Source organism: Pongo pygmaeus, chromosome 12 (genome assembly GCF_028885625.2).
Source record: "Pongo pygmaeus isolate AG05252 chromosome 12, NHGRI_mPonPyg2-v2.0_pri, whole genome shotgun sequence".
In the NCBI taxonomy this organism is placed as follows: Eukaryota; Metazoa; Chordata; class Mammalia; order Primates; family Hominidae; genus Pongo; species Pongo pygmaeus.
In genome coordinates this window covers 27,776,404-27,799,541 of record NC_072385.2, presented here as the reverse complement: position 1 = coordinate 27,799,541, position 23,138 = coordinate 27,776,404, and the positions used below count along the sequence as shown (strand labels likewise).

Sequence of the window (23,138 nt, the reverse complement as noted above, 5' to 3'; positions counted from 1 at the left end):
GGCCAGGCTGGTCTTGAACTCCTGACCTCGAGTGATCTGCCTGCTTTGGCCTTCCAAAATGCTGAGATTACAGACATGAGCTACTGTGCCTAGCCAGGTTTTTCTTTCTTTCAGCACTTAGATAATTTCATTCCACTGCTCTCTGGCCTTCTTGCTTTCTGATGCACAATTAGATGTTAATCTTATCAAGTATCCCTTTTACATGATGAGTCATTTCTCCCTTGTTGCTTTCAAATTTCTTTTTTTGTTGTTGGCTTTCAACAGCTTGATTATAATGTGTCTAGGTGTGGGTGTCTTTTATCCTACATGGAATCCATTTTGCTTCTTGGATGGGTAAATTAATGTTTTCATCAAATGTAGGGAGTTTCCAGCCCTTACATCTTCAAATATTCTTTCTCTCTCTCCCCCACCCTTTGAGGACTCCCATTGTTCACATGTTGTTGTGTTTATGGTATGCCATTGGTCTCTAAGACTCTGTTTGGTTTTTTCATTCTTTATTCGTTTTGTTCTTCAGACTGGGTAACCTCAATTGAGCTATCTAAGAATTCATTGGTTTGTTCTTCTGCTTGCTCAAATCTGGGTGTTGAACCCCTCTAGTCAGTTTCTCATTTCAATACTTTGTACTCCAGAACTTTTTTCAACTCCAGGATTTCTATTTGCTTCTTAAATAAAATTTCTCTCATTATTGATATCTGTAATTGGTAAGACAGTGTTCTTATACTTCCTATGTTCTTTAGACATAGTTTCCTTTAGTTCTTTGACATATTTAAAATTGCTTATTTAATATCTTTATCTAGTAAGGTCAATGTCTGGGCTTCCTCCTGGACATGGACAGTTTCCTCGTGGACAGTTCCCGTGGATTGCCTTTTTTCCTTTGTATGGTCCATACTTTGTTTCTTTGCATGCCTCATTTTTGTTGTTGTTGTTGACAACTGGGCTTTTTAAATAATAAAATGCAGCAACTCTGGAAATCAGATTCTCCCACCTGCCCAGAGTTTGTTGTGATTCAGTGGTTGTTTGTTTATCACTCCTGAATTCTGTAAAATCTGCATTTTTTGTCATTTGTAGCCACCGGAGTCTCTGCTCAGTTAACTCAGTGGTCAGCTAATAATTGAACAGAGATTTCCTTAAATCTTTTGGACTATTCCTTGCTGAGGAGCTGTGTGTGTATCAGGCCACACTTTCCATGCTGCAGCAGTTAACAACTCTCCCTCAGCCTTTACTTCCTGCTTGTGCAGAGCCTCAAGGTCAGCCCAAGATGAGAGCTTAGGGCCCTCCTGAGTCTTTTTTTGAACATACGCATAGCCTGGGCATGCCCACAGCCCTGTGCATGTGTCTGCCTGGGCTGTGTATGATAGATTCCCAGGAATACCTCAGAGCTTTGGAAAGACCAATGGACATCCCATTCCCCAGTTTTTCATCTTAAGTGTTTTGGTTTACCTCTTGTTTGTCCTGACTGTTATCTACAACCTTAGTCAGCCACAAAATTAATCAATCACCTCTCATTGTTTTTGACAACTGTTCCCAGGGAAAAGGCTTTTCCCACTAAGGAAGAACTGAGTGAAGTCAAATAAAGAAAGATTTGTAATTGGGGTCTTCCAGAGAGCCAGGGAACAGGTCAAATAATGAGAATTATCTGGAAATGAGGCTTTGAAGGAACTGCAACCCCATCCTGCCCCCTCCAGTGGCTGTGAGCCTATGGTTTCCACTGCGATCACAAACTGTTGGTTTTTGAGGTTAGTGAGGAGCTGGAGCTGGGGAATGTGAATAGGACTAGCTAAAATGCTACCAGCTCACCATTCTTACTGAGATTTAATTATTTTTCTTGAATAAACACTTCCCAGATTGCTGCACACCTTGGGTTAATTTCTAGAGTTATGAAAAAGGTTGATTCTGATAAGGTCCTTATGCCTTCTATGAAGGAGAAGTTTTGAAGGTCCTTAACTCTGCCATTTTTGCCCTGATATTTTTGGTGTTTCCATAATTAGGGGTCCAAATACACGAAATATAATTCCTCAATAGATTTGTTGTGTTTTTCCACAGTCATTTTTTTTTCTTTTGAGACAGAGTCTCGCTCTGTCGCCCAGGCTGGAGTGCAGTGGTGCAATCTCGGCTCACTGCAACCTCCACCTCCCAGGTTCAAGCGATTCTCCTTTCCTCAGCCTCCCGAGTAGCTGGGACTACAGGCGCACGCCACCACACCCAACTAATTTTTGTATTTTTAGTAGAGACGGGGTTTCACAATGTTGGCCAGAATGGTCTCCCTCTCTTGACCTCGTGATCCATCCGCCTTGGCTTCCCAAAGTTCTGGGATTACAGGCGTGAGCCACCAGCGCCCAGCCCTCCACAGTCATTTTTTAACAACATGATTTTTAACGTTGACATTTCACCATACCTGTATCACATTCCAGTATCTTTCCCAAGTTAAATATATAGCATCTACAAAATGCTAATCAACCAATTCTCCCAAATTTGGGGAGAAATTTTTGAGCGATTAATCTTGAATCATGGGAGAATTACGTGGTATTTTTCTGCAAATGTTTTGCCATGTGTGCTTTTTGTCTGGAAAATACAAAGCTCAGTGCCCATTGGAAAATGCATATTTGAGTAAACACAGTCTTGGTCCTTTCTAGCATTCTCATTTGTTGCTTATTGATCAACCTTGTCAAAGTTCACTTGACTATACAGACAGCTCTACAGATATAAAGACATTCTGAAGAAAATGTGAGTTCTAGGAAGAAATATTATTTTATCCTTTGCCTTGCCTGAAGTGTGAACACTTTGACAAGTATGCCATTTGCTTCTGGTTGCATAAGAAACCAGCTGCGCCCTGCCCCAGATCTCTTCTGCAGCCTTCTTTGAGCAAAAAGGGAAGACACTCTTGAAAAGATAAACATGTACAAGTACTCTGTAAATTAGCTTGTTCTGCTCTCAAATTGCAAGTCATCCTGTTGGTAAAATAGTCTTCATCTAGTACACTTATTAAACATCCAGCATTGGTGCAGAACAGAAAACTCAGATGGTATGTTCACCTCTGTGCATATCAGAGTCCAAAGAAGTTGGGGTCAAAGATTCAGAAACATGGGGTTCCTGCTTGATATGTCTATATTTATCTTTATACCAAGAATGTTCACTTCACCCCAATAGTGTATCTGAATTCTCCACCTACATAGTCAATTGCCTCCTTTATTTCTCTACCGGGCTCTCAAGGATTCTTCAGTCTCAGTAGTTTCAAACAAAATGTGTCATTCCCTACCCCGACCTGGTTCTCCTCCAGCATTCTCTCAGTGTAGTGGATGACACCATATCCATCTAGGAGCTTACTTTTGACACCTCCATCTCCCCCACCCCCAAGTCCTATTGATACAGAAGTGCTGGGAAGGGAAGAGCTGGTCCCTTTAAATGATATGGAAGTGGGGAAGGAAAGTGCTGGGTACAGGAAGGGTGTGGACCCTGGCTAGGGCTCCACCCCCATGGACCTAGGTGAGGACATGCGTTTCTGTTTTCCTGCCCAAATGTTGCATTTCCCAAGACCACCCTGGCCTGTCACGCCCCCATTCTGTGCAGAGACAGAAGCAGCTGGACATCGAGAGGAGCATATCGGAGGAGGAACACACAGGCAGCTGGATGTCGGGAGGAATGCACCGGCATGCCAGCAGGCCACTGACCAGCAGAATGACGCAGAGTTTGGCTGGGGCAGTCAGAGGAGAGCCCGGGCTGCCAAGCCACCTGACTCCAGGGGAAAACCATCACTCTTCTAGCTCCCCCATCTGCTGAAAGCTACTTCCACTCAATAAAACCTGGCATTCATTCTCCAAGCCCACGTGTGATCCGATTCTTCTGGTACAAGGCAAGAACCCAGGATACAGAAAGCCTCTGTCCTTGCGACAAGGTAGAGGGTCAAATTGAGCTGGTTAACACAAGCCGCCTATAGACGGCAAACTAAAAGAGCACTCTGTAACACATGCCCTTTGGGGCTGCAGGAGCTGTAAACATTCACTCCTAGACACCCCACAGCCTGCCCATCTGTAAGGGCACCCCACAGCCTGTGTTGGCACCCCACAGCCTGCCCATCTGTATGCTCCCCTAGAAGTTGGAGCAGCAGGGCACTGAAGAAGCGAGCCACTCCCCCATCACACATCCTGCAAGGGGACAAGGGAACTTTTCCTCTTTCACTGTCAATTCAACAACCAAACTCTCCCTCATACCTGCTGATTTATCACCTTCACAGGCTCCTCCTACTCTTGTCCAGGATGCCACCATCACTGTACTAACATCTTTATTCTCTTCCCTCATCCTGTTTGTCCCCTCATCTCCAACTTGTTTCCCACCCAGTAGCCAAAGTGATCTTTTTTTTCTAAATGTAAATCTGGTCTTAACATTCCCTGCTTACAGTCCTCTAGCGGCTGGCCATTGGTATGAAATTGAGGGTGAACCCCTGTACCGCGGCCTCCAGAGCCAGGACAATCGGGTCCCTGCCTCCCTCTCCAGACTCATCACTGGACACTGCGCTTCAGCCACACTCCTCTTTCCAGTTCTTCTAAAGTGCCATTCTCCTTTCTGCCTCGGGGCCTTTGCATATGCTATTCTTCTTCCTGGCATACACTCCCGGCTCTCTCCCATCCTTTCACCTCATTTACTTACCTCTTCAACCCTCAGATATCAGCTCCAAAGTTGCTTCCTCAGGAAACCTTTCCTTGACGCCGGGAATAGCTCAGAAGCTCCCACTTTTCCTCAATCGTAAATACCCCATTTGTGTTCATCCAATTTTCTACCTTCATGGAGCAAGAGACGGTTCATTTAGGTCCTGCTTTATGAGGGCCCGTTCCATGTCTCTTGTTTACCATTATGTCATCACCTACCATAGTGCTACATAGAGTAAGCACTAAATAAATGAAAGAATAGACAAGGGGATTAACCTTTTCTTAAGCCATCATTACATTCTAAGTACGTGACAGCACCTTTCTAGGTGTTTTACTTGTGTTTTCTGATTTAATTTTCATAACAGTCCATGGAGTAGGTGTTATCATTATCATCCACATTTTGCAAATAAGGAAACGGAGGCACAGATAATAAGTGTCTTGCCCAGCATCACACAACAGGAGTGGGCAGAGCCAGGTTTTAATATCTTTCTGGTCAGGCACGGTGGCTCACGCCTGTAATCCCAGCACTTTGGGAGGCTGAGGCAGGTGGATCACGAGGTCAAGAGATGGAGACCATCCTGGCCGACATAGTGAAACCCCGTCTCTACTGAAAATACAAAAATTAGTTGGGTGTGGTGGCACGCACCTGTAGCCCCAGCTACTCAGGAGGCTGAGGCAGGGGAATCACTTGAACCCACAAGGCAGAGGTTGCAGTGAGCCGAGGTCACATCACTGCACTCCAGCCTGGTGACAGAGTGATACTCCGTCTCAAAAAAAAAAAATCTTCCTAACTCTGAGTCTGTGTACTTCATCACCACCCAGGACTATAAAGACATCTTGCTGATTATTTAATACAATACTAATGAAAATAAGCACCATCCCCCTCTCCATTTGTTCAAAAAATATGTGCTCTAAACTCCTGTAGACCTACTGTAGGTTGCAACTGCCAGCAGAGCCTGAATGAACCTTCAGCCATTTCCTTGTCTTTTGAAACTGAATTTTGTATTTTGAAACAAGCAAGTATTCAGAGTCAAATCTTGAGTCTCAGATGGTAATCTTTTGGACTGTCTTTGTTCATGATTAAAGCATGACTACACAATGTGATTAGACTAATGATTTCTACTGAGTCACAAAATGGCTGTGAAGGTTATTCCAAATGAGGAGTTCCTAAAATGCTTTGAGAGGCAGCATCATCAAAGAAGGGTCAAGCTTTGGACAAATTCTATTGATTGATTCATTCATTCATTCATCCATTCATTCATTTTGAGACAGAGTCTCGCTCTGTCACTCAGGCTGGAATGCAGTGGTGCGATCACCACTCACTGCCACCTCGACTCCCCACTTCTCAACTCAAGCGATTCTCTCACCTCAGCCTCCCAAGTAGTTGGAACTACAGGTGCGCACCATCATGCCTGGCTAATTTTCACATTTTTTTTGTTGAGGTGGGGTTTTGCCATGTCGCCCAGGATGGTCTCAAACTCCTGGGCTGAAGTGATCTCCCTACCTCAGCCTCCTAAAGTGCTGGGATTACAGGTGTGAGCCACCATGCCCAGCCTGGACAAATCCTTTAACGTTTTGTGAGAAAAGCCATCTTCGTGTTTGAGGGTCATGCCTAGAACAGGCACACTGACACACACACACACACACAGACAGACACACAGAATGCCCAGGTGTGTCCCACCCACGTCTCTGAACAGCTCAGTGCCAGAGGAGTGATTCTCCTTCTCTTCTACTTTGTCCTCTTCTTTCACTTTACCAACAGTTGTAATGAGCTACAATTGACATATAATATCTCATACATCTTTAAAGTGTACACATTGGTAAGTTTTGACATACGTATGGTTAGATTTATGTTTATCATCTTGCTATTTGTTTTTTATTGGCCCTATCTGTTCTTTGTTCTTTTTTTTTTCTGACAGGTTTTGGATTGGGTATTTTTAATTCCGTTTTATTTCTTTTGTCAGCTTGTCTTGTTATTTTAGTGGTTATCTTAGGTTTATAGTACACATCTTCAACTTATCATAGTCTAACTTCAAGTACTATTACATCACTTCATGTATAATATGTGCCAATGATAAACTATTTCAGCTTTTGTATGTCTGAAAATGTCTTTATTTTGCCTTTGTTTTTGAAAGATATTTTTGCTTTGTATAGAATTCCAGGCTGCATATTTCATGTACTGAAAGAAAAAATGCTGCCCCACTGTCTTCATTTGAGTGAGAAATCTGCTGTCATCCTTGTCTTTGTGGCTTTGTACATATCTTTTTTGTTGTTGTTCTAGTTGCTTTTAAGATTTCCTCTGTATCACTGATTTTAAGCAAACCAATTAAGATGTCTCTGGGTGTAGTTTTCCTCATTTTCTTGTGCTTAGCATTCACTGAACTTCTTGGATCTCTGGGTTTGTAGTTTTCATCAAATTTGGAAACTTGTCAACACATTTCTTTAAATATTTTTCTGTTCCCTGTCCCTTCTACTTCCTCCCCTCAGGAATCCCATCTAATGTCTATTTGGCCACTTGAAATTGTCCCACAGTTCACAGATCTTCTTTTGGGTTTTTTAAATGCTTTTTTTCGTATGTCTGTCTCATTTTGGATAGTTTCTATTGCTGTCTTCAAGTCCACTCATCTCTTTTCCTGCAATGTCTAATCTGCCATTGATTTCATTCAGTAAGCTTTTCATCGAACATATTTTCTTCTCTTAAGTTTTCATCTCTAAATGTTCAGTATGTGTCTTTTTAAATATCTTTCTTGTCTCTAAAAGTTCAGTATGTGTCTTTTTAAATATCTTTCTTGAAGTTAAGAAAGCTGAGATGGCTAGCCAATGATGAAAGTTCCCGGCCAAACTTTCCTTTTTAAATAGAGATAGTACATTCAAAGAATTTTTTGAAAATTTCTGCTTAGAGTTATTTTGGGTTTTAGTTTGTGTGTGTGTGTGTGTGTCTGTGTGTGTGTGTGTGTGTATTAGATTGAAACAAAGGGAACTGATACATAATTGTCCAATATCTGAGGCTTATAACTCATCTGTTTCCTTTAGGAATGACATCCAAGACCTTCTGTTAACTCTTAAGACTAACCACACCAAACTTAAATACGCCTTGTATTAGTCAGCTTGGGCTGCCATCACAAAACACCAGAGGCTGGGGGGCTTAAAGGACAGACATTTATTTTCTCTCTGTTTGAGGTTGGAAGTCCAGGATGAAGGTGCCAGCAGCGCTGGTTTCTGATGAGGCTGCTCTTCCTGGCTAGGAGACGACCACCTTCTCTCTGTGCTGTACACAACCTTTCCTCCATGTGCTTCTGGGGAGAGGGCTCGCTGGTGTCTCTCCCTCTTCTTATAAAGACACCAATCCTATCAGATTAGGGCCCTCCTTTTATGACCTCATTTAACCTTAATTACTGTTTTGTTGTTTGTTTGTTTGTTTGTTTTGAGACAGAGTCTTGCTCTGTTGCCCAGACCGGAGTGCAATGGGGCAATCTCTGCTCACTGCCGCCTCCACCTCCTGGATTCAAGTGATTCTTGTGCCTCAGCCTCCCGAATGGCTGGGATTAAAGGCATGCACCACCACACCTGGCTAATTTTTGTATTTTTGGTAGAGATGGGGTTTTGCCATATTGACCAGGCTGGTCTCGAACTGCCGACCTCAGTTGATCCACACTCCTTGGCCTCCCAAAGTGCTGGGATTACAGGCGTGAGCCACCATACCTGGTCCCTTAATTACCTTTTTAAAGACCCTATCTCCAAATACATCTCATGGTGGGGGCTTCATTATATGAACTGGGGGGGCACAATTCAGGCCACACACTCCCCGAAACAAATGCCTTAGCAGCAGGCTCCCCATTCTCTTTGCCGGGCAGAGGTGCTGGGTTTGGCCTGGGTCCCCTGCTTGGTGTTCATTTTGTTCATCTGCAGGATGACAGGGGACCATCTGGGTTTTCGAGCGGGTGTCACTAGACGTGAGCAGCTCCTCCAGACAAGCCTATTAGGTCCCTCTCAGGAACACCCAGGGAGCCAACCCTGGCAATGTAACCACAGCAGCCAGTGCCCTAAGCCCAGGTCAGGACACCCAGTCACAGGAAAAAGCCACAGTCACCAGGAATTTATCAAGTCACACAGAGCAGGCTTGCCCATGCCTCAACCTCTCTCTCCCTCTACACAAGTCCCCGTCCCCATTTCTCCTCTAACTACATCCCTTTCCCAGCCGGCCTGACCTCCCTGCTCTCTGCCCTCTGCACCTCTGTAACCCAGGAGGCACTGCAGCCTGGCAGTGGTTCCAAAATTAGCTGCACACTAAGATCACCTGGGGAGCTTTCAAAAGTCCCAATGTCATCCCATGGGGATTAAATCAGGATGATTTAATCAGACATCCTGATTACATGTCCGATGGGTGGGAAGCAGACATCAGTATTTTTACTGGCGTACTAGGTTTTGAATCTAGGCTTCATCACTCGTTAGCTGTGTAGCCTTGGGCAAGTTACTGAAGCCAAAACGGAGATAATAGTAGCAGTAGCACCTGTCTCTTAAGATTATAGCAAATATGAAATGAGCTAAGGAGCCTTAAACAGTGCCTGATGTGTAAGGTATGTGCGTCCACCAGGTGTGCCCCAAAGGAAACCAGCACCTTACAGAGGAAAGGCCATGCAGGAGAATCCGTGTACCAACTCCCCTAAGTGTGAAAGAGCAAAGAATGAGCTGACATCAAGTCCCTGCTTGGTGTGGAGCATGCATAATTGTATTTTGTCTGTACAGTGGTTCCTCAGCATCAAGATTATGATAGTCGTTGTGTAGAAGAATAAGGCTAAAAGAGACAAACTCAGGTGGGTCTAGTGATGGAGCTGGGATTTATAACCAGGTCTTTCTCACCCCCAAACTCATGTCCATTGTTATGAAAAATGCTTTGGTTTACAAGAAAAAAAGGGAGAAAATATTTTGTGTAGTCTCAATGTCATTCACTAGAAAAATGCAGTGAGGTTGTTTGTGTGGTGCAGTAGTGGGGCTGGAACCCATCAAACACCAAGAAGTGCTTTCACTTACTCAGAATAGGGTAGGTGCTAATTAAATCATGGAAACCAACATCAAGATGAGTACAGCCTCACTGCTAACATTTTTTTGTAAAAGTTTAGGCAGGAAAGTTGCTGTTCTGCATTTTGGGTTCAAAATCAGACTACGTTTGCTAGCTATGTGACCGTGGCCAGTGACTTAATCGCTCTGTAATTCAGTTTCCTCACCTGTCAGTTGGAGATAATAAGAAACTCCCTCATAGAGTTATGAGGCTTAAATGAGCTAAATATAAGCCTACCCCTCAGGGCAGCACCTGACACATAGTATGTGCCCACTCAGTGGTCATATTGCTGTTACTACCATTTAGGGAATGCAAATCAGTCTTCCAAACTCCAAAGTTCCAAGTGGCTATTCCAAATTAGATGGAAGAGTGCTAAGTATATACCAGAAATGCAACTAGATTTTAATAATTTCTTTTTAATATTAATAACTCAAACCCCCATTCACACTACTCCTTCTAAGTAAACATGACACACTTTTTCCCCAGCCTGTGCCCCCTTCTGCTGCAAGGTCCTGGACCCTGCTCAAAGAAAACTGATTTACGCCTTCCTGTAGGCATCCGAGAGCGAGTCAGTTGGTTGCCTGCACAGACACAGACAGCGTGGATGGGATTTTGTCTGCAGGCAAGGGTCAAGGCTGGCCGAGCCAATCACTGAGCTCTCCTGCTCCTCCCTCCCTGGAAGAGCACCGGCAACTTGACAGTCTCCGCTTGCCCAGCCTTCAGCCAGGCTCCTCTGAATGCTCTTCTCAGCGAGGCCTCAACCTTTGCACTTCTATGCTCACCTCTGCATCGCCTGATTTTAGCAAAAAGCCTAAGTCAGTGTAGCCAGAATGCCCCACCCTCAGTATCTGATCACTTTGCTATCTGATCCGCATCCTCGTTCCCACCGTCCACCAGGTGACATCTGATCACACTGGCCTCTCTCCTGAAAGAATCCTGTCAAGTTGGTTTAGCCAGAAGCCCCCTTGCCCCTAACATCACCTCTTAATAATTTTCCATCCACTGGCGTCCCCCCTGATCCTTGGCTGTGAATCCCCACTTGTCCATGTTGTACTCAGAATTGAGCCCAGTTTTATACAGAGGTCTGGTTTCCCTTAGTATACAAGAGTTTGTCAAGAATCTGTTTTGTTATTGTTATTGGTGTTGTTGTTGTTTTTGAGACAGAGTCTCGCTCCATTGCCAGGCCGAAGTGCAGTGGCACGATCTCGGCTCACTGCGATCTCTGCCTCCCAGGTTCAAGCCATTCTCCTGCCTCAGCCTCCTGAGTAGCTGGGATTACAGGCACCTGCCACCACACCCAGCTAATTTTTGTATTTTTAGTAGAGACGGGGTTTCACCATGTTGGCTAGGATGGTCTCGATCTCCTGACCTCATGATCCACCCGCCTCGGCCTCCCAAAGTGCTGGGATTACAGGCGTGAGCCACTGCACCTGGCCCGAGAATCTGTTTTTACCACTTTACTGTCCAGCTCTGGGTACTGTCAATCTCCACATATGCACACATGTGAGCGCATGGGCACACACACACGCACGTGTCCATGCATGTGTGTGTACAGCCCCCTCCCCAACCCTCACCCCACACAGCTCTGGCGGCTCTCCTCAGCAGCTCCTCGCAGCTGGGCTCTGGAGCTTCCCTGGTCAGGAACATGGAAGCAGCCCCTGGTCCCCAGCTAGTAACATTTATGAATCTTTTACATCAGTGACCAGAAATAGCACCAACCGCAGTCCACGGTGGCCACGTCGGGCTTGGGAGGCTCGGCCACCAGCCTCTGGATCTGGGCCAGCGTGCTGCAGGCTTCCTCCATCTCTCGCCAAACGAGAAACACATCCTCTCTGACTCCGGCTCCTAAAAGGGGAGACACAGCATGAGCAGAAATGTGGCAGCCCGCCTAGCAGGCCTGACGCATTGCAGCCAAGTTTCTGGAACATTTCTGAACATCAAATTCCGCTTCCCCCACTAATCTCTTTCTGAGAATCAGAACTGAAATCCCCAAGGAAGTGATATCATCTCAAGAAGTCATAAATGCAGACTTTAGGATACAATAAATCCTTCTAAAGTAAATGTTTGTAGCAGCCAGAATATTTAAAATGAATTATTGATAATACCCAAATAAGACAGGAATAAAAACATTCAAAAGCACCTCAGGCAAGCCAGGGTCACTGCTGCGAGGAAGGGAAATGCAATGGCATGCTGTGAAAGCAACAACCTCTAATCCTTTCGCCATGTAGCCAAGGTGTCCTGCTTCTTTGAAACCACAAGTATAATATTTCCCCCAATGTAATAGTGATTGCCTGGTCTCCTTTTCTGGACCTCTACTGTCTCAGTTAAGGGGTAGGTTTGACTCTATAACATTTTTTTAAAATGACGTGGCACCATTAATTTAGATATTTATGTCTTTCAATCAATCGAAGTTCACGCCAAGGAGAGTGGTTTAGGTCTGGGATAGAGGCTCTGCCTTCATCGAGATCCAGGCTCTAACAGATGAGCAGTTTCTAGAGGTTGGGGCGGGTGGGGCGGGGGGAAATGGATGTGCACTGCATGGTGTGCCATGCAGAGGTGCACGGTGAGAGGTCCTGTCCTGCTACCTTAACTGTATCAAAGTCAAGGTCCCAGCCATGCTGTGGTACTATGTTACTATGGGGGAAAGTAGGTAAAGAATAGATGGGCAGGCTGGGCACGGTGGGTTACGCCTGTAATCCTGTAAAACTTTGGGAGGCCGAGGCGGGCAGATCAATGGAGGTCAGGAGTTCGAGACGAGGCTGGCCAACATGGTGAAACCCCGTCTCTATTAAAAATACAAAAATTAGCTGGGAGTGGTGGCCCGTGCCTGTAATCCCAGCTACTCAGGAGAATCACTTGAACTGGGGAGGCGGAGGCTGCAGTGAGCTGAGATCGTACCACTGCACTCCAGCCCAGGAGACAGAGTGAGACTCCAGCCCAGGAGACAGAGTGAGACTTCATCTCAAAATAAATAAATAAATAGATAAATAATAGATGGGTATCTCCCTGTATCACTTATTACCACTGCCTGTGAATCTACAATTATCTCGAAATAAAAAGGTTAATTTTTAAAACCTTGAAAACAGATCCACACTCTTTCTATCCTGCTCCTCAGTCATCTCAGCACATCCTTCTGTCTTCAGCCAACTTACGATTCAACATGGCGTCCTTAGTGCCAAGCAGCACGTCCTGAGCAGCAGGGCCACTGGGAGGACACAGAAGCACACCCCCCGACGGAGTCAGTTCCTTCAAGGCACCCTGCCCAGAAGGCTCACCCCACAGCTTCATTACTTAGCCACTGCCAGAATGGCATCACGCAGCCCCATCTGGCAGCAAGGGAAACTGAGAAATGCTTTTAGGCGGGGTACACTACAACCCTAAGTAAAATCGGGGCCACAGCCTAAGGAGCAAGGGAGTGTATCCGGGTGGCAATTGGCATTCCCTGCCCCTTGGCTGAGACATGTTCTGTCACCAAATGCACCCAAAAGCCTCTTCCTCCCACTTCCCAAGTCTGCATGATAATTAACTGATACCCAATATCCCACAACCACAGATGATGAGAGACCACCCTCCAGTCTACGGGGCACCCCAGGAGATTCATCCACCAAGGGCCAAAGGACTGATCCTAAGCCAACAAGGCAGACTAGGGCAGACCAGAGTTGATGTTTCTGAATTTTAAAATATAGTCAAGAAGGGTTAGGGCAGAAAAAAGGGACATCAAAGTTCTAGCCTCTTGAAGTGGGACAAATCAAGTGAGAGAGTATTAATAGCTGTGTTCCTAAAGGGGCAAGTGACAAGCCCTGACAGAGACGGATGGCTACCATGGCTCCGCAGCCATCGATAGCCCAGGAAGTGAAATGTGATGTGTCCTGAGCTCCATGTTGAAACTCCAAAAATAACGCAGGCTGCTGCCAAATGCGAACCTTAAGCCCACAGGCCCTCTGAACGCTGTAAAATCAAGACGGCCTGCCAGCTGCTTGCTTCAGCCTGGAGGTGTTAAGTAGCAGGAGTCTCTTAAAAGTTTCAAATGAGTCAAGGCTTTCCTCTAGACTTGTCAATAATATCTTAAGAGGGAGTACACCACAGGGCAGGGTCAAAGGAGAAAGTTCCGAGGAAACCCAGTTGGCTCTTGGTCATCCAGGGACAGGGAAATGTGTCTCTGGGACAGCAATTACCGGGACGTGCTCTCTGTGCAGGCAGTATCTAGGATTATCACTACCCCAGTCTAGTGATCACGATGAAGCAGCTACAGACTGCTATGTCGGTGATCAGAGAGCAACACAAGTCCATCTGATCTGCTTTGCTTAAAAACAAAAGAAAAGAAAACAAAACAAAACAAAAAAACAGTGAAAAAGAAAGCTACAGATCAGTAAAAGCATCATGACAATGCACAGGTTTTATTTCAAGTTATTCCTCACACAGTCAGGAAGCACTGCCGGTTTTATCAAGGTCACTTTTAAGGACTTAGCTGGGATCTCAGATAGCCACAGCCGAGGGACAGAGCCCCATTGGACATGGAAGACAATGGGGGCACAGGAAACCCCACTGTTCAGACCTCCGCGAATATGAAATTCTCCAGGCTACACCAGGGAGGAGATGAAACAACAGGAAGCTGTATGTATCTTTATGTATCTTTTCTTTTTTAATGGATTCTTGGTCTGTCGCCCAGGCTGGAGTGCAGTAGCACGATCTAGGCTCACTGCAACCTCTGCCTCCCAGGTTAAAGCGATTCTTGTGCCTCAGCCTCCCGAGTAGTTGGGATCACCACCACACCTGGCTAATTTTTGTATTTTTTTAGTAGAGATGGAGTTTCACCATGTTGGACAGGCTGGTCTTGAACTCCTGACCTCAGGTGATCCACCCGCCTCGGCCTCCCAAAGTGCTGAGATTACAGGCATGAGCCACCGCGCCCAACCAAAGCTGTATGTATCTTGACTGTCAAGGTGGAAGCCAACTAAGGTCTGCCTGACAACAGAAGCTGGATACGGTTCCTCATGGAGTCATTCAGGAGACCTAGTGGCTTCTCCAACCAGAATGCATGCCTGCCCAATCCCCCGCCTTGCATGACTGCTGCCTGCCAGACATCTGGTAGCAATTTGAAGGCCGGGCGCGGTGGCTCACGCCTGTAATCTCAGCACTTTGGGAGGCTGACGCAGGAGGATCACCTGAGGTCCAGTGTTCAAGACCAGCCTGGCTAACATGGTGAAACCCCGTCTCTACTAAAAATACAAAAATGAGCCGGGTGTGGTGGCAGGTGCCTGTAATCCCAGCTACTCAGGAGGCTGAGGCAGGAGAACCTCTTGAACCTGGGAGGCAGAGGTTGCAGAGAGCCATTGCACTCCAGCCTGGGTGACAGAGCAAGACTCCCTCTCAAAAACAAACAAAAAAACCAATTTGCAGGCTCGTGTTAAAATGCTAACATACCTGGGAGCAATGTCACAGTCCACTGCTGTTTTTCATTAGCATCTAGTATTGACTTCTCAGACTGGCTAGTTTGACAAATAAAATAAGACTCAGGACAGGAAGTTTTGATGTCAAGGAGAAAAGTCCACAGGGTACCTGCTGCCAAATGCCATTTCCCTGTCCAATCTTCCACATCTCACGTACAGGATAAAACCCAGTTGCCAGAGTCCAGTTCATTAATACGGTCATTTGGCAAGCATGTGTTGAGCATCTCCTCTGCAGTGGGTGGGTCCTATTGGTGCTGGGTATGCAGTGACCAGGGCCTAGCTCCCTGGGCTGGCATTGAGGTCAGGGTTCAAGGCTCCCATGACACTCCTCTAACACTCTGCACCATGAACCCGGTCAGAGCACTGTCCTCCCAGCCCTGTCCTCTGTATCAGAGGACTGAGCCCTCTGCTGCACTCACCCCGTCCCACCCTTCACTGAAGACATAGTCTTGACTCCACCACCCCAGGAAACGGTGAGCTGCCTCCTACTCGCCCTTCTCAGTCCCGTGGAATGAACCAGGGCACCACTGGACTCCATCCTCTTGCTGTCAGGACACACTCGGGCCACACCATTAGTGAACCTGTCCATGTGTGCATTTCAGTTCCTGGCTGCCTGTCACTCAGCCTCCAGTTCCCAAGAACACAAAGAACTAGGAGCCTGTGATGGTGACATCATTCTGTGCATGACCTTGAGTCCAGTCTAATTTAAGTCAGCCTTCCATAAACCCAGTGCTTATTTTTAGTAGGCAGCTGCCTACAACACAGCTCAGCACTCAGCAACATGTCCCCGGCCTGCCAGCTGTTGTGGGCTGGGGTCTGCAGCTCTCCTGCAGTGCTCGGGCACTTGCTGTGTGTGTGTGCACCGGCTGACTTTGCCCACTGGATGTTAAACGTCTTAAGCGTAGGGACAGTGTCTTTTCTTTCTTTGTATCCTCCACAGCACTCAGCCCAGGTTCTATCTAGTATTTTCTGCAAGAATTTCTGTCCTTCCTTTTTATTTTTCCTTATTACATAGAAACAGTTCTGTAGCACCTAATACACTCTTTCCTCATGATTACAAGAAACTCTTCAGAGGGGTGTGCAACAGACTCAGATCATCTGAGCACATGGCTATGCCTGAGGTATTCCAGACACTGACAGCAACATCCCTTAAAACACGAAGTCATTTCCTTCTAGGTTCATGCCACAGTAAGCAAGACTCCCCCCAAGTATCTGAAGTACTACCATTTCCAGGACAGGAGGAGAAAAGCAATTAGAAAGATAGGCAGGTGCAGTGCCGATCCAAGGTACAATTCAATGTTGCCCTGGGAGAGGGCAGCCCAGAAACAAAACCACCCTCGGGGACCCTTGAGTCCCAGACCATCCCCTCAGTCCTACTGTGGCTCATTGTTTGCGGCCCTGCCCAACCCCAGGACTCTCCGGTGAAGAACTGGTCCTGCCAGGTGGCGGGGAGGGCGGGTGGAGCTTGCAGTCTGCCTGACCCCCAAACTCCTATTCAGTCATGCAGATTTGAAAGACCTGAATATAACTATGAAAAGGCAGTATTTTCAGGAAAAAGTAGCACATACTACTATTTTCAGAAAGCGATATAAAATTAAAAAATATAATACACTGTGAGGTGCTAAACATCCCCAGAGACCTAAAATTACCATGAGGATCTGGTAAAAGGGCCACATTGCATCCATAAAGGGAATGAAAGGAGTACAATCAGTGGTTTTTGTCATAATTAAAAAATTCCCAGTTATTTCTATTACATTATACGTTAAGATGTTTTGTTGTCGAGAAGTAATTAAACACCTGCTGGCTTGATCCGGCCCCACTGCCCTAACCACAGAGGCACAGTGTGGGGCTGCTCTCAGTCCCACCCTATGGAAATTAACCATTCATTAATTTAGAGTGAATATAGAGTCATTTCGCCATTTGGATAACCATCTAATGTTTTCTTGGGGCAATGAACAGATATGTTTCACAAGAGCCATTGTTATCTTAGAAGCAATTTCAATATGAAGAATGGGCAACTTGAGCTATCATCTAATATGTGAATGTGGCATGGTCCTCTGGGCCCTCTCTGTCTCTTCTAAATGGCACACTATAAAATGCAAATGCAATGCAGCCTAATTGTCCAAAATTCATTTAGAAAACCCAAAGATAAACCATCACCATTCTCCCCATGGTAAAGGGTAGGTGCTCCCCCAAACTTGCTAAGAAAAATGACCCCAGGCTTCAGAATGCTACCGGGCTAGTAGACCATAAAGACCCAGGCAAGGAGACAGAGAAACAATATCTAAGGAACAGATGCAAAGATGCTCATCAACAAAGTTTAGCTGAATAAGTCTATTCTACTTAGGATAAGTGATACCATTTATAAGGCATCAACTCAGGGGTAAATGTTTTATTGACATGTAAATTCAGAAGAACTTTATGAGTTTCCTTTAGAGCAAATTTACAAAAAAAAGAGTTTTTTTCAGTTTTTCCATCCAAGAAAAGGCCTCAACCTCTTTCTGTTCTAAGGGATCTACAGCGCACAAAAATAACAAAGATGGTGGCAGGGCTGCTCCCTGATTTCCCATCAACCAATTCTGAACCACAAACAGCAGGGCTAGGACTATTGTCACTGGGGAGCAACCCCGCACTGGCATCTGCTCAGCCTCTGTCCTCAACAACGGCCCTATCTTTGTGAGGACAGTTGTGTGGATGGGCTACTCGGGGCTGGATATCACTCATGTAGACAGGTCTGCTCCCAGCTCTGCCAGGTCATTCAGGAATGAGCAAGTTCTAGGAGGCTAATTATCTTCTTCAAACTCAGAAGACATTGACTTAGAAACTAGGAAGCCAATGCTTTAAAATATCCCCTTCTCAGTAGGACAGTCTACTCGGAGAATCATCATCCACTCATTTATTCAACAACACCCCATCATTGCCGATTATATCCGGACACTGGAAATACAAAATGAACAGGAAACCATCCCAGCTCTGAGGAGGCCCTCACTCCAGTACGGTCTTCCCAGAGTGTGGTCCTCAGAACCTGTGGCAGATGCCCCTGAAATGCTTGTCAGTGCAGATTCCTAGGCCCCACCCCAGACTCATTCTGAGGGTGGAACCCCAGGGAGCTATATTCTTAAAGGGTCCCAGTGATTCTCTGCAACAAAAGTTCACAAAGCTTTAGTCTAAGACATGAGAGAGGCATGTAAATAAATGATCACTCTCCAAAATATTCTTGGAGAAAAAAAAAGTTGGATGACTTCCAGGAGCAATATTCTCATGCCTGAATGTCCCCATGTCTGCCCTACAGAAATGCTCACAAAAGAAGGCAGCACTCCCTTTCCCCTGCACAGTGCTGAGAACCCCCGACACCATCTTCTAATACCCATTCCACGCCACCTCTCATCTATATCTTCATAACATTCTACTGTTCTAAGTGTCACTTATTTTGATATATGTTATAATGGCTGCTTCCTGCTGATAAATGGAGGAGAAAGAGGGGAAAATGAAAATTTACTAGGTATCTACTATGTGCCACTGTGCTGGGCACTTAAACACATTACCACATTGACTCACAACAATTGCCTGAATCCAGATCATCATCCCCGTTTTACAGATGAGCACACCGAGGCTCAGAGAAATTTGCCCAAGGCCACACAACTGATAAGTGGTGAGGTCAGGATTCAGCTTCAGGACTGTTAGTGTCCAAAGCCCCCCACCGCCACACTGGAACGCTGCTGGCCTTGGGTATCCTGGAAAATTCTCATGATACAAGATCTACGTGAGCAAACCCATCTGTTTTGTGTTGATCACTTTTAGTTTTCCCTCAAGGGGCTTATAGACTTATCTCTTCCTACGTCTGAAACCACCCAGTTTGTAATTCTGATGCAGGTGGTGATGGTGGGTGAGCTGTGTCCCCAAGGTTAGGGCCTCCGGTGATATTCCCATGAGCAGTGACACACCTGCTGGCTCCGCAGTGATCTGCCTGCACTGGAATTGGTCATCACCCACAGGGATGGCCCGCCAGATTATCAAGGCTGAGAGCTCTTGCTGGGCTTCCACTATCTGCAAGTTTGTCTTCTTCATTAAACCGTGACTTCCTTGAAGACAGAACTATGTTTATCTGTTTTTGTAACCACTCTCCCTGGTACCTTCCTGACACCTGGTCGAGACTTCCGAATAGGCTATTCCAGAACACAGGTCCCTTGAAGAGAGGGACCTCCTTTTTTCATCATTGTATCCCCAGAGCCCAGCACAGCACCCAACTTCGCAACAGTAAATGTGAAATGGATCTGTCACCCTAGAATCAGAGCCACCACCCTAAAATCAGAAATTCAAATGCAATCAGAAATCTGCACTGGCTCTTTTCCCTGGCAATTCAATTTCATATTTAAGAGTTTTGAGGGTTTCTCTCTGCCCCATGTGTTAGGTGATGCAGGATGCCCGGATTCCCTTGATTATTTCAGCACAATTCTAAGGAGCTGATTGCACTGGCTGACCCAAGACCTGGGCTGAGCCCACCCCTGCCCAGTGTCAAGAGGGCTACTTTGAACAAGACGTAGTGCAGCCAAGAGCCTAGAATAAAACTAGGTACGCCAGACATAAGCCCAAGACGGGAGTGGGAACAGAGGGGTTCCCTGGGCTTAGGGGCTTACTCTCCTTAGTTGGGAAAACGAGATCTGCAAACACTTCAGATAAACGTGTGCACTAACGGAAGAGGGCAAGGTGCAGGTGGACAGTTCTTAAGCTAATTGGGATCCTGCAGTTATGGAGGGAAGGAACAACCCCTAAATCATAAGGCAGAAGCAAAAATGACATTCTGAGAATCTGGGGCTCCCTGCCGACTGGGAACCTTGTCTTTTATTCCTTTTGAATCTCCTCCTCAACCCTAGTAAGTTTCTAAAGCACACAGGAGATGTTTAATAAATGCTTGTTAACAACCAGAGGGCTGTGTCAGAGCAGCAGAAAGAAACCCTGCTGGGCGCGGTGGCTCACACCTGTAATCCCAGCACTTTGGGAGGCCGAGGCTAGTGGATCACCTGAGGTCAGGAGTTTGAGACCAGCCTGGCCAACATGGTGAAACCCTGTCTCTACTAAAAATATAAAAATTAGCCGAGCGTGGGGACAGGCACCTGTAATCCCAGCTACTCGGGAAGCTGAGGCTGGAGAATCGCTTGAGCCCTGGAAGCAGAGGTTGCAGTGAGTCGAGATTGCGCCATTGCACTCCAGCCTGGGTGACAGAGTGAGACTCTGTCTCAAGAGATTAAAAAAAATAGAAAAGAAATCCAAGGCAGCCCATTGTTAGAAGGGGCAGGACTTTGAAGGTAATTAAAGTCTCTCAGCCTTGTCAATCGCAATGTGGCAAGAATTTTGGATACACAGCTGCTCCGGTTCCATCTGCTGAATTCAACTGAATTTTAGCTAGAAGGAAGGAGACTTCTGAAAGAATCTCCTGCCACCAGTAAGCCATAAACAGGCACCAATCAGTGCTTCTAAATTAAATTGAAGATTAGAAACAAAGAAGCAACGCCAAGCCTAAGTGATGGGCCAATACACTCTAAATATCTAATTAGAGATCACAGGTGTCTGCCAGGAACAGGACTTGGTTATTTTTTTCCTTTAAGCATAGCAGCCTGAATGTATCCTTATGTAAATAAAATTCAGTTTCATAATATTTGGTCTTAGTTCATGCATTTTTCTCCACCAACACAAAAAGTACAGTTTCTGAAGGTAGAATCAACCACATTTTTACAGCTACAATATTTTTGGACTTAAGAATAATATTGGTAGGTATAGTAGCTATTCTAAGGACATTTGCCAGGAGTACTGGACACAAACAAAAATACTCTCAGAAAAACATTACCTTTTGCTAATACCTAATATTTATTCTTTTGATTCATTTGTTGCAGCCTTTCTCTTGTCCCATAAGCAAAATATGATGGTGAGCAGAGTGAGTGCTATTTGATAGTTCTAAACAATGAGCAGGGACTGGCCAGAGTGCTGAGCTGAGAGGAGATGAAGCCAGGTGAGTACACGCTAGACAGGAGAGCAATGATGGACTGATTAGTGATGCTTCTCGTGGGTGGGGTAGGCCTAGAAGTGAAAGGGTGAAAGGTATGCCATGTCGTCCAACCCTGGTCTACCAAACTATGAGAGGGTTCTGTGTTGTTGGTACTTTGGGTTATATACACGAAACCACCTTAAAGTTGAAACTATGCACCAACTGTTTGCAATATGCTTCCTCTTCTCCCTTGTGTATAAAGTACAAAGCTCTGGCTTGAAGTGACAGCGTAGAGTTCTGACCATGGCTTTCAGCCTGGGTGTTCATCCCATCATCACCAGGCTCCTTGAATTTCCAAGTCTGAGAAGCCTGACATCACACCATCTCAGAAAATTCCACTGTTCGCTCCACTGCTGAGTCTAGATCCTGAGCTAGATGCATCAATGCCAAAATTGTTTACCTCTTTTAGCCTGATGCCAGGACCTCAGGGAAGATGTTTACTCTAATGTAATTCTACTAATCCATACTTACTATTTCAGTTTAAGTAAATTTTCAAGGATATACAGGAAGAGAACCAAAATAAAAGATGAAGCCTTCTCCAAACCCAAGAGATCAGAAGTCTTTTTCCTTACTGAGAAGGAGTCCCCAAACCACTAAATAGACTCCCTCCTCCTATGCCGACAGGACCTTCACAACCTAAAAAGCAGCTACTCAGAAGATTGGGACTGTCTGCCTTAAAGACACAGTCCCCGGAGAGCTTTAACCAGCAGTTAAAGTTCCTTCCCCAAAACAGCATCAAGCCCAGCCCACATCTGGGACAATCCATGCCTCCATGAAAGCTTCTGAGAATTGAAAATTACCATGTTCAATTTATAAATATTATTGCACCATTTACACTTCTTACTGAGCTCAGTCTGACAACAGAGAGGTAGGTGAAATTCACGCCCAGAACAGGCCCCATGGCATAACCCTACTTACCACTGAGTCAGATTCTAGTTGTGGTAGAGGAAGGACAGGCACTCCTGATTTCCTCTAGAAAGGCCCCTGCGGCCTACTCCTAGGATCCACCTTGACAAATGGACTCATTTCCCATAAGAACAAAGTTTAATAGTACAGTATTCACTCCCTTGTTCCAAATTACAGTTCATCCATCGTTATGCATGCAGATAAACTGGTTACTACCATGACCATTAGAAAAATGCTCTTTGTGACACAGGCTGCCAAATCCTTTTGGATTATTTCACTTTCCAGAACCAATATCTACAATAAAAGCCCACTTGGAATCTCAAGAAGAAAAAACGGAAACTACCATTAATGGAATGTCAATTTTGTGCTAGGCATTTCCATGTGTGTCGTATGCTTTAATTCTCCCAGTAACTGTACGAAGTAGATGTTATTATTCCCATTTTTATAAACGAGGAAACACAGCTCAGAAAGATTAGGTAAGTTGCCCAAGGTCACACAAGTATTTAGCCGCAAAACTCAAATTTGAATCCAGGTCTGATCCCAAAGTTGATTCACCTTCCAGCAAACACTGTCTCGAAGCCAAAAGAGGAATCACAACTGTTCATCAAACGTTCACTTTCCTGCCCACCTCCGTGTGAGACCTCCCCACCCATTGCTGTAGGACATGATCATGTAACTGGCTCTGGCCAATTGGATACGACATGAGCAGGGGCCTTAAACGTGGCACATAGTGGGCCTCAGCTCGTGCTTATGCATTCACCACAATAAGAATATACCCTGGATTGCCGGAAGCAGTGGCTCACGCCTGTGATCCCAGCACTTTGGGAGGCCGAGGCAGGCGGATCACTGAAGGTCAGAGACCAGCCTGGCCAACATGATGAAACTCCGTCTCTACTAAAAATACAAAATTAGCTGGGCATCATGGCGGGTGCCTGTAATCCCAGCTACTCAGGAGGCTGAGGCAGGACAATCGCTTCAACCCGGGAGGTGGAGGTTGCAGTGAGCAGAGATCGTGCCACTGAACTCCAGCCTGGGCA

At 45.6% G+C, this 23,138-nt stretch overlaps 1 protein-coding gene across 4 annotated transcripts in view; it reads right to left on the bottom strand.

Moving 5' to 3' along the window:
• VWA3B (von Willebrand factor A domain containing 3B) overlaps positions 1 to 23,138 on the bottom strand; it is a 224,084-nt gene that overhangs the window by 133,786 nt on the left and 67,160 nt on the right. For 3 of the 4 annotated variants that reach the window (XR_008500554.2, XR_008500555.2, XM_054474969.2), the window contains one exon: positions 11,422 to 11,547. Coding sequence is in view for 1 of the 4 variants with exons in the window: in XM_054474969.2 (XP_054330944.1) it covers positions 11,422 to 11,547 (126 nt within the window). In the remaining 3 variants the exon portion in view is untranslated. Of the gene's footprint in view, positions 1 to 11,421; positions 11,548 to 12,777; positions 12,816 to 23,138 lie in introns of those variants that run through there. The other variant, XR_008500556.2, reaches the window with a different exon arrangement.